The sequence below is a fragment of the Prosopis cineraria genome, unplaced genomic scaffold (genome assembly GCF_029017545.1).
Source record: "Prosopis cineraria cultivar Desert tree isolate PC_DT_omini unplaced genomic scaffold, ASM2901754v1 PC2, whole genome shotgun sequence".
NCBI lineage: Eukaryota > Viridiplantae > Streptophyta > Magnoliopsida > Fabales > Fabaceae > Prosopis > Prosopis cineraria.
In genome coordinates, this window is record NW_026555333.1 from 12,435,281 (window position 1) to 12,447,793 (window position 12,513).

At 33.0% G+C, this 12,513-nt stretch overlaps 1 protein-coding gene across 1 annotated transcript; it reads right to left on the reverse strand.

Moving 5' to 3' along the window:
• Positions 1-4,107: 4,107 nt before the first annotated feature.
• LOC129301931 (UDP-glucose flavonoid 3-O-glucosyltransferase 6-like) lies at positions 4,108-5,811 on the reverse strand. Its single transcript, XM_054940561.1, has one exon. It carries the CDS (start codon positions 5,677-5,679, stop codon positions 4,252-4,254), a length of 1,428 nt encoding a protein of 475 aa, XP_054796536.1. The 5' UTR covers positions 5,680-5,811; the 3' UTR covers positions 4,108-4,251.
• Between the last annotated feature and the right edge of the window lie 6,702 nt (positions 5,812-12,513).

A 12,513-nucleotide genomic window follows, 5' to 3' on the forward strand; every position in this document is an offset into this window, starting at 1 on the left:
TACCAGAAGAATTTCCCATATTTTGCGGTATTCATTTTATTTCCTGAGATAAGGTGTGACAATGGCGTATGAATTTGTTTGCTAGTCTTCATGTTAATAAAGCTTTGCCTTGTGATTCTTGTATCAAGGCCAAGCAAACTAGACTCCCTTTTCATGAAAGTTCAATAAAGACTGTTGATTGTTTTGAGCTAATTCAATGTGATGTGTGGGGTGCTAACCAAGGTGAGTCATTTAGTGGAGCCCATTATTTTCTCATCATAGTTGATGATTTTAGTCGTGGTGTTTGGGTCTATTTAATGAGACAAAAATCTAAGGTTGCCACTCATTTGATAAATTTCTTCAATTTAGTAGGAACCCAATTTAATTAGAAAATAAAGAGGGTCCGTACTGACAATGGCTTGGAATTTCAATCTAGACAACTTATGGAACAATGTGCCTTCAAAGGAATTGTTATTGAGAAATCATGCCCATACACCCCGCAACAAAATGGGGTTGTGGAACGCAAACATAGATACATTCTTGAGACTGCAAGAGCACTCTGATTTCATGCTCGTTTACCACTTGAGTTCTGGGGAGAATGTGTTTTGAATGCTATATATCTCAAAAATAGGTTGCCCTCTCAAGACATAAATAATAAAACGCCAAATGAATTATTGATGGGGCATGCTCCTACATATAATCATCTTCGCATTTTTGGTTGCCTTGTGTACGCTCACAACACTAATGGGAGGAGTAAGTTTGATGAAAGGGGGAGGATCTGAGTTTTATTGGCTATCCACATGGAACAAAAGGATATCGTTTATATGATCTTGAGACTGGTCAAATATTTGTCCCCCGTGATGTCAAATTTTTTGAGGATGAATTTCCTTTCATTTACACCAATCCCATCCCCACAGCACCACATCCTATGCATGACAAATTGCCACCTGTTGTCGCCGACGATGATGTGCTTAGGGAGGCAACGATAAGGACGTTGGAGAGGTAACGGTGGCGATACATGGTGGTGAGACATAGCGATATTAGTTGACAGAGAGCTTAGGGTTCGTTTTTTATTTTTGCCCTTGATTTCTAGTATGTGATTTTTGATTTTGACATCGGCATTTTTATTGGAGACCTCAACATCATACGATATCGATTCCTGGTCTAGATTTTGAGTTTGATTTTGTTTCTGATCTTTGATTTTGTTTTTGATTTTGAAATCAAACATCGTTTCTAGTATGGTGGTGGAGATGTTGAAATTGTGAATTTTTGGTGGTGGACAATGGCTTTTCACAAGTGGTCTGAGTGGCAAGACGATGACAGTGGACCTGATATGTTTGGTGGAGAGAAGAATGATGAGAAGACCAGGTGCCACTAAAATTATTTAATCTCTCAAGTTTTAACTTAGTTGTAATTGAGTCTGTAAAATTTAATTCAATGCAACTGATTCCTTTAAGTTTTTACTATTTAAATTTTGGGGACTAATTGATAAATCTTTCCCCCACAGAGGGTAAGGCCAAGTTGTGGGTGCAGGGAGAGAATTTTCATGGTTGTCCATATAAGAATTTCTTGTGCAGGGCCTAACTGGCTGATAACATTATTAGAATCAGACCAGACCAGTTGTTCGACCGGTTTACCAAGAAACTGGCCAAGTAGTTCGTCTGAAAGTGAGGTATAACCAGGAAGAGAGGGAATCCCCTGTGAACTGTATGAACCGGATGTGAATTGGGAAGAACCAACAGTTTAGATAGTTCAAGTGGTTCCCTCTCTCTGTTTTTTTTTCCCCCAATTTCACAGTACAATCTCGATTGTGTGTGTGTGTTTTTTTTTTTTTTTTAAAAAAAAAATGACAGAACGCTGGGAGAAGAACAAAATGGCAAAAACACACACTGCCTCACATTCGCAAATCGCACCCTAAACCTAAACCTCTCTTGCAATTGAGCTTAAGCCTTCATCATCGTCTCCCATCATCTTCCTCATTGCACTCGTCATAGATCTGTTGTTCCTCTACTTGTGATGTTCCTCTCTAACTGTCATCTTCCTCATCAAAGGTCCGCCGGTGCTTTGTTTGCGTTTGTGACTCTGTTCATTGTTACTGTTTTCCTCTTTGATTCCTTCATCTCACGGCTCTATCATCCTCAGTCCGTGGCCTTCTTGGCTTTTCTTTCTCTTTCCATTCATCTTTGATCGCAGCACCCTTCATACTTAATACTTCATGGTCGTTAAAAAATATTTCATTATCCAGTGGTTTTGGATGCGTGCTATTTTGTAAGTTTTGATTTTGATTATTACTTTATTATTAACTTTTTCCTTGAGTTTATTAGTTTAACAACTAAAATTTTTAATATATAATATTTAAAATATATTAATTTAATTACAAACAATTTAACCTTGGTCCTACCCTTAAATGGTGAACTAGTGTCTTAGTGGATTCTATTCTAATAACATTGCTGCTCCTTGAGCTATCAGCTTTTATATTTAAAAAAAAATTAAATTACACGATTTGGTTCTAGTCAGATCGAGTTATGTATTTCATGGATAAAAAAATGTGCATATGGATTTGGCAAAAATTGAGATATGAATTTATGATATTTTGGTAAATTATCTTCAAATCATAGTAGTCTGTAAATATTCTTGTATAGCCTTGTGGTAAAATTGCCAAAATGAAGCGAAGAAGGGAGACGGGTAGAAACTAACTATACTAAGAAAGCTGGTCTCCCACTCTTATCACTGAGTTATTCCGTGCTTTCATGGGTTTGAATGAATGATGATGGAATGAAATATTAATCAGAATGATATTATTTGCTTTGTTATTAAAATATTAGAATAGAATTCATTGTATCTGTTATAAAAATAGAAAATGAAACGACACGTTTAATTTGCTTATGTGCAATTTTTTTCCCCAGAGGTATGGCCTATCCATGAAATCCTATTATGATATCTCTGAAAATGTTGGCACTGAAGTTCAAAAAAGATAAGCAAACACTCTTAATCCTCCAATAGAATTCATGTTCCCATTCCTTGGTGGACAGAAATGGAGCCAAAGGCACTTGAAAGTTTAACCTTTGTACTCTTTTTATGATTAATATAATTACATAATTTTTAAGCAAAAGGAATAAGGCTAAGCTTCATTGATAATAGAAACTATCTCCCTCAAGATGCCTTTAAGTTACGAGAGCCTTTACAACTCATGTTAATTTTAATTGGTTAGTTTCACTTCTACATTAAAGAAGTTCATTCTTTGGTTGATCAAGCATTGATATGGGCCCAGGTTGCAATTTATGATTGAATCTCCCAGTTTCGGCCTTTTAGGCAAAATCTCCTATTGTAGAGTGTTCTTGGGCTTATGTTCACTTGAATTGACATTATCTTTTATTTGCATACTATACTCTGTGCGTGCGTGTAAATCATTTCTTTGGAGAAATTTATGATAATTTTACAAGTTGCTTTACATGAGGAATAGACCATTAATTACCTTATTTCAATTTTATCCTCCTGCAGCTTCCAATGAGAGATGAGTATTTTAAATGTTGATGTATTTAATAAAAGTAAAATATAAAAAATTATTTTCAAACAATATCAGCAATTTATCTACCCTTTATTGATTTTGATGAAGTAGTTACAATTTTCAAGTGATTTATGTATAAGACGGCACTGCTTATTTTGTTAAACTTCAAAGTAAAGGCACCTTCGTCTTCAGCTAAAGACATAGGCCATTCTTTAACAGTTTGACACTTTGACTAGAAGTTTAAAGGGGGAAAAAGTATTATTTTCTCCTCTTTCTGATATTAGTCATCATTTTCGCCCATTCCATTTCTTCTCTCTCTGTTTTTTTAATACAGATTGATTGATAATCAAAATTACGGGGTTAAATTCTTGCCCGGCTGAATTATCTTGAATCAAATTAATGAAATTCCGAAATTATTTTCTTAAGGAGAAAAATCTAACATACATTAGTTAGTTTAGATCTTACCAAAATAGTCTATAATGGCATTTGACGAAAACAACTTTACAGTAATGAAAAATTGCTACGCGAACACTAACTATTTCGAGATAAAACTAAAATTTCAAAGTGGCAATCATTTTAAAATAAGTAATAGAAAAGAAACACTAATAATACAGGACGACGACGACCAGGAAGCTAGAGCATTTAACGAAGTAAATTCAAGCAAACACCAATGATGCAGTTAACGTCCTCTCACCTCGTGGTATATGAATTACAAAGTGTTACACAAGTCTTCTTATGCTGGTTCTTCATCAATCTTGATAGCTTCACATCCTATCATTCAGTATATCCTCAATGAAACGGCCCAGATAAGCGTAGGAAGATCCACCTTCCTTCAGCGCCTTCCGACTCAACTCACTCATCTGTTTCACCTTCTTCCTCCTCTCACTTTCTCTCTCCATCACTTCCTCTATCCCTTTCTCTATCCTCTCTGCACTTATTACCCCCGGCTCGCTTTCTCTCCTGAAAGCCATTCTGTAATCCAATGATATTTCTACGGCCATCTTCAACTCGCGCACTAATTCAAACGCGTTGGTTTGTTGTTCTGCGAATAGCGGCCACGTGGCAATGGGCACTCCGTAATATACGCTTTCCAGAGTAGAGTTCCATCCGCAGTGGGACACGAACCCTCCCACCGCTTTATGGGCCAGCACTTGGGCCTGGGGAGCCCATCCAATGACTTTCCCAATCTGGGCAGTCCGATCTAAGAACCCTTCTGGTAACACCTCTGCCGGGTCAGAGTAATCAGCAATGTTCTTTGAACCCTCCGGTGGGGGCTTACGCAAGGACCACAAGAAGCGGACCCCACTGTTCTCTAGAGCGCGCGCTGTTTCTCTCACTTGATCCTCACCGAAACAACCCCTGCTCCCGAAGCAGAGGAATAAAACCGACGACTCGGGCTGATTGTCGAGCCACTCGATGACATCTGATCTTTGTTGAGCCTTTTCGTCGTCCATAGCGCTTAAGATGGGCCCCACAGGATAAATCCTGGTATCTCCTTGAGCTAAGGAGCGAACAGCGTGCGATTCAAGCTCCTCGAACGTGTTTACAATTATACCCTTCGCTTTCCGAAGGCCCTTGACGTAATTGTCCACAAATTCCTCCCACTGCTTCTCTAGGAGCACCGAGGGCAAAACATTAGCGGGCACGGGGTTCTCAAAACTCGGGATGGCTAACTCAGTGCCCGAGTCCTTGAAGTCAGGCACCGTCATGTCGAGAACACCCTGTTCCCCGAGCTGGTGAAGATGGAGCATAAGGCCGAGAAATGCGGCGCCGGAGGTGTAGAAGACGACGGTGGGAACGGCGAGCTCGTTGGCGACGTCGATCATGGCTGTGCAGAACATGTCGACGACGAAGGCGGCGAGTCGGGGGGAGTCAGGGTCGGATTGGGACTGTTGAACGAGGTCGGACACGGCCTGCTTGATAAGGGGGATGTTGTTCTGGATGAGGTCGTGTAAATAGGGAGCCGACTCGTCGGTTGGGAGATGAACGAAGTGGAGGCGTTCGGGGAAGTTAGGGGAGGCAGTGAGAGAGTCAGTGTAGGCATCGACGCTGGTGGAGCCTGGTGACTTGAGGACGAAGACGGTGATGGAAAGGCGGTGGTCGTGGTTGATAAGAAGCTTGGCGAACTCGACGGCTGACACAAGGTGACCCATGCCGGGAGCAGGCACGAACACTAGCCGTGATTTCTTCATCGTGGATTGGGGGTTCAAGCACAGATGCCTGCCTGGCTGACGAATGGTGAATCTGCTTTTCTTTCGGTTAAGCCAAGGAGATGCTTCTAAGCTCTATCTTGATTCTAGAGAGCTCACACTTCTCAAGCTTGTGTCCCCTTGATCTCTATTGGATTATTTTATCTAAAAAAAATGTTAAATTAATATTTTGAAATAATAAATATAAATAAATAAATAGCCCACAGGAACAGACAGACCAGAGTCACTAGACTCAGGAAGCAAAGGGACACACGGCTTTCCAGTGAATTCTGGGCCGCTCAATGATTTCATTTCAATTTGCCTCGGTTGGTGTGGGTATTTCATATTGTCGTCAAAAAGTAAAACAGTAGGAGACTCTTTGAAACGATAGGGAGGCAATTTGGCAACTTGGATCTAAATAACCACTCGACTTTGGTGTATATATAAATTACAGGGTTAGGGTGTAAAAATGTTCTCGATATTTTTACCCGGCACACGTTATATTTTAAAATATTTTTCAGCTTAATTTTACCTTTAACATTTTTTTATTTAGATATAATGTTGCTTTCCTAACTGCATTGACCATTACTCCCTTCGTTTAATAATATGAAATATTTTTAATTAAATTTCATTCTTAATAAAATGATTATTATTTTTAAATTAATTTTATTTTTTATATTTATTTTTATTTAATAAAATATTTTATTATAAAACAAATGTAAAGTGATTTATTTAATAGAGACACTTTTAAAAAAAGATAATAATTACACCTTAAAAAAATAAAAATGTTTTACATTTTTTAACATTTAACCTTTTAAAAAATATCTTATATTTTTAAACAGAAGGAATAGCTTTTAAATCTTGACCGTTATCTTCCATCTAGATCGCCAGCTCGTCATCCATATAGGTATTTGTAATCTACATTGTCCATTTAACTTTTAATCCTATCCTCAATCTTTTAACTAGATATTATAAGGTTAAATCATTTAACCAAAGTTTAACCCTTCTCTCTTCTCGAGCTTAATCCACGTAGATAGTTGGACTCATTTGTTTGGTTTGAACACTTGAGAGGCTACAGATGAGGCTTGAGGAGAGAAAAGGGTTAAAATCTAGCTAAATGAGTTAATCATATCTAGTTAAAAGATCGAGGATAGGGTTAAAAGCTTAATGGACAATACAGATTACACATACTCCACGTGGATGATGAAATGGCCATCCAGATTAAGGGTGAGCAAACAACTCATGACTTGATAAACCTACCGATACCCAATCAAAATGGGCTGATTAAAACTCGCCCATTAAGAGAAAAAAACAAGTAGGTTGAATTTATGGGCTAGCTTGTGATTATTGTAAATAGGCGAGACGGGCTACATTTCATCCGCAACAATTGTTGGAAGCTTATCCGAAAGAGTGTGTAGACATTTTTTGACTTAGCATGTTGAAAATTGAAAGGGAGTAGCAGGGAAAAAGAAACTGAGATGGAAAGGGGGATGGTTGCGCAGTGGTATAAAGTTAAAATGCAAAATATTGTATAATTATTAAATTATTAAATGGGGAGTAAAATTCAGTAAATATACATAGTGGGAAGGACTAAGTCTACGTCTGTCTTGCAATCTTAGTTATTGAGCCTTGTGCTCGTGCTCACTTGAAAAGACAAAAAGCAACTACACACAATTCTATTTTTTATTTTATTTTATTCTTGCAATCAAATGAAGTAATTGTAATTTGCGGGTCTTCGACATTAGAGCTGTTTTCTTACTAAAAATAAAAAACTAAATAAATATCCTATTTTCAGATATTTATTTGCTATTTTTAGTTTTTAAATAAAATTTTACTTTTTTATTAGTTTATATTAATATTTATATTATTATTTAATTATTTTGTTACTTGTCCAATCAATTGAATTGTAAGAATTGTGACTTGTTAATTTTTTTGATTTGATGTTTGATCTGATTTTTAAAATATTATAAAAAATGATAATAATATGAAATGAAACAATTGAATTTACAAATGATAACATACATTTGATATTAGTTAGACGATTTTTTTTGAAAAGCAAATTTTTAATCAAATATTAGTAAGAAGTAGAAAAAATGATGGAAAAATTTCCTGAAATATACAGCTAATAGCAAGATATTGTGAAATGTCATAATTTTTTTTTAAATTTTTGATGACTTTTCTGACATTAATAATTTTTGATAAAATAATTAAAATAATATCATAATTCTTCTCAAATTTATACACATTAAGTCGTTCTATTCTATTTATTGTCATAAAAAGTAATTGTTATTTAAATTAAAATAATCACTTATACTATTTCTTTAGGATTAGAGTGGTTACTTTTTTAATTTAAACTTAAAGTATTTTAATTATTTCACCAAAAAATTATCAATATCGGAAAGATTATCAGGGAATTGAAAGAAAAATTATAGCATTTTACAAAATTTTATTATTATTTACATATTTTAAGAAATTTTTATGTCATTACCCCTTTTAAATGAACGTATCTGATTGAAGAGCTGGACGGCTTTTTGGCCGACAAATATAAAATATTGCAATTTGCAACACTATTTGCAAGTGCCATTGTAAAGTTACACAATTGATATAAAATATAAAACTTTTAATAAATTATGCTCTAATATTTATAAACTGTAGGGGGTACGGACTACTTTTTTTTTTTAAAAAAAATATAATATTAAAAATCTTGGATAATGGAACTTTTAATATTTCAAAATTGTTTCATTCATCAATTTGGTCCTCCAAATTTAATTTTTATCAACTTAGTAAGTCTTTCACATTTTTCAAAATTTTCACATCAGTCTTTTAAATTTTGAAACAAAAATTAACTTTTAAATTAATGTAATATGTAAAATATGTCAATGACTTAACATGTATATATAGTTAAATGAAAATAAATTAACATTTAAATCAATTTAATTTTTATCAATATGTCCTTTACACAACATTTTTGTCAATATTTGTTTTTTTAAATGTACTGAAAATTAGATCAATTATTAAACAGGTCAAAGAACTAATTTAATAATTAATGGTCATAGTTAAACTATAATCAAACTAATTATAAATAAAGTATTTCATTAAACTGGTCAAGATTAATTTAACATTTTACCTGTTTAACCAGATCGGTCAACTTGGATTTACATATTATGCATATATTTTTAAAATTATGAGAATCAAATTGATAATCGAGACAAAATATATGGATCAAAATAATAAAAAATAAATTTAAAAGACTAATAGCCTATTTGGATTGACAATATAATTAATTTTTGGGCTAAATAGTTACCTAAATAGCCAAAAAATTTGATAATTAATTATTGAGCTAGAATCACGTTTTGAAATAAGTTTTAAAAGGTTACTTATAGATTTAATTTTACTATTAAATAATGTATTTTGCTTATAGATTCAATATTCTTTATGATAATTTACACAGCTAAAATTAATTTTAATATCCAAACAAATTGTATTATAATATAATTAATTATAATTAAATTAATTATATTAATTAATTATTTTTACAATTAATTATATCTAATTAAAATTTAAACTACCCTAAAGTGATTACAAAATCAAATTTAAAGAATTAAAAGTTTATTTTAAAAAAATCTTTCAATTTTCGTACCCCTGTGCCGTCAATAGCATCGCAAGCCCAAAACTCACTGTATCCACAAGATCAAGAGATTGATTAGTTGAACACGGCCACTCGTGTTTTGTTTTGTTTTAATAAAGTCCGCGTTATAAAATTCAATGCTCACGTGTCACGACTTTGCAATATGTCGGGTATTTCTCGGCTGATATATACCAAACTCATAACAAAGGAATGTTCCAGCATAGTCATATCACATCGGTCTAGCGTTTTCATTTGGATATAATAATTTAAAATTAAATTCCTTTTTTGTGAAAATTTAAAATTAAATTCTAATTTTAAAAAATCTAATCGAGAATTTATTTTTCATAATTTATTATTAATTCTAATTATTATTGATATTGATGTAACTTAGAATGTAGCTCAAAATTTGACCGGATCGTTAATCATATTTAGCCAGCAAACTCATAACAAAAGAATCACATATACGGGGCTAATAGAAACTCTGCAGGCAAGAAATACTTAAGTAAAGTAGGTATATCACGTTATTTATAATCTGTTCAATAAAAATATAATATTTAAATGACATTAAATATAAATTAATTTTGATATTAATAATAGTAAAAAGAAAAAATGAAAGAAATCCAATGGACATTTTGTGATAAAAATAAAATTAATTAAAAAATGTTACATAATATTTTATTTAGATTGTTTTAAAAATTTTAATTGGACAAACTATAAATAATATAGTGCATCCAGTCTATCTAAGTATTTTTTCTCTTCAAGCTGCCTGAGTATTCAGGTTGAATTTGGTTTAACTTAGAAATATTTCAAAAAATAATAAAAATGATTTTATTGATTAAAAAATAATTATAATTAATTGAAATATATTTTTATACTAGGATTAAAAGTAATAATTGTTTAAATTATACTCCCTCCATTGAAAAATGTAACGTATTATTTAAGGAGTTGGATGTTAAAAAATATAAAGCATTTTTAGTTTTTTAAAATATAATCATTGTTTTTTTTTAAAGTATCTCTATTAATGAATGACTTTATATTTATTATAAAGCATTTAATAAGGGTAAATATGAAAAGATAGAGTTAGTTTAAAAGTCAGTAACTATTTTATTGAGAGGTGAGATTTAATTAAAAATGCCTTACGTTTTTTAATGAAAGGAGTATATACTTAACAATTATCCATTATTTGGTTATCTTCATTATTCTATCAACAGTGAAGATAACCAAATATGTAAGGAAGCTCCACAATCTTGATGCTGGCATTTTCCTCCTCTCGATTTCTTAAAGGTAAATTGTGATGGAGCTTTTAATCCCAAAAATAACTTTATTGCAATTAGGATAATTTGTAGAGATGATTTTAGAGGCTTTAAATGGTCTTTTGCGGAGAAAATAAAATCTATCTCAACTTTTATGACTGAGGCAATGGCACTTCGAAAGGCACTAACGTTGGAATTGATCTTGGCAATAGCAAGATAATTTTTGAAAGTGACTACTCCTCACTAGTCTCTTACTTGCAATCTGGTCGCTCTGATACGTGTGAATGAATGGGTGAAGGTGTGGTTTTTGATACGTTGGACCTTCCAAGATCCTTGGTGAGTTCATCGTCATTTTCACACGTCATGAAGGCAACAAGGTAGTGGATCATTTAGCTCTTGGGGCTTGTAAGTATAACATCCTCAAAACTTAAACATGACCAACAAAGTTTGATTAGAGTAATTAAGTTTATTAATGAAATGTGTGGCTCAAGAGGTCTAACTGGCTTGTTTGGTTGTAATTTTAACTTTAAATGCGAGTTCGAAATGAAGTTGGGTTACTTAGATGTTAAAGAGCGAGAAAATTTGAAGGATGAGATTTTGTGTCACATGTGTGGCTTGTGGATGATCTGTCATGATACATATATGCCAATATGCTTGGGCAAGGCTTTTCTGTGTCATGCACTATAGTATGGTAAGTCTGTCGTGGCACATGGTCACTTTTCTGTAGAAATAAGAGTGTATCAAATGTAAAAATTGAGAAGAAACAAAGGAAAAATGAAAGAGCTCTGCTAAAACTTAAGGGATTTGAGCATTTAAAGTGTTTTAAAATTTCAAAATACTAGGAGTAAGTTCCTAAAGCTTAAATCTCTTTTTCTCTTCCATTTTCTCAAGTTGAAAAGTTAGGGTTTGTTTGAGAAAGATAATTCTTAGCCTATAGAGGTTATAGGTTTGAACTCATTGACTTAAATAAAGTTAATGTGAGTTAATTAAGCTAATAAAATCTAGTATTTATGACTTTATGAGTGTTGGTGGTTGGGGCAATAAATACTAGGAAATCCCACCATAAATAGAGTAGTTGGTGCAATATGGCTCCATTAGTGGTGATTTAAGGTTTCAATAAAGTTAACATGAGTTAAAGAAAGCTAAAAAATCTTATGGATACCTTTTTATAGGAAGATATTGAATCTTAGGAGTAAAGAAGTGTTTGAGTTAATAGTAAAAATTATTCAAAAAGGGATATTGATGAATCATATCATGATTGATTGTAGAGTGAGCATTTTTGGTGCCATTCAAGTTTCGTGAAAGTTTGGGGAGTGTGTAATTGAGGAGTGAAACATTTGACCTCTTAAAAGTTTGAGGTAACCAGGAGAATTATCTCTTGTGCTCTTATGTGTTAGTTGATTTATTTATACTTACAATTAAAATGTGTGAAATTTCTTAATGCAAGTGTGGCATGAAATGTTACAAATTTATATTAAAGTTTTATGGAGTTCAATGACATGCGCTGTAGAGTTCAATGATTATAATTAATTGAAGTACAATGATAGTGAACATGTGAAGTTATATGAATTAATGTTAGTGGAGTTCCATGACTTATTTTATTTGAAATTTAATGATGTGAATTATGATAGAGTTCAATTATTATATGTTAAGTGGAGTTCAATGATTATGTGATAGAGGAGCTGTAACACACCAAAATTTTTTTTTTAAATAATTTAACTCAACCATAGTTGGGTTACAGCCACCCAACACATTTTTATATCAATAATTTCGATATAAAATATTTTATAATTGGCTTCAACTCACACACTATAACATTTCAGATAAATTTTTACCTCCCACATGCCATTAGGTTAAATCACATTTGTCCATCCTTATACTCCCAACAAGTAAACTAAATCACATTTGTCCATCCTTATACTCCCAACAAGTAAAATAAGCAATTTAGTCAATTTT

What these genes read in the sequence shown, in the direction of transcription:
- LOC129301931 (XM_054940561.1), bottom strand. Translation starts at nt 5,679, where the DNA reads ATGAAGAAATCACGGCTAGTGTTCGTGCCTGCTCCCGGCATGGGTCAC.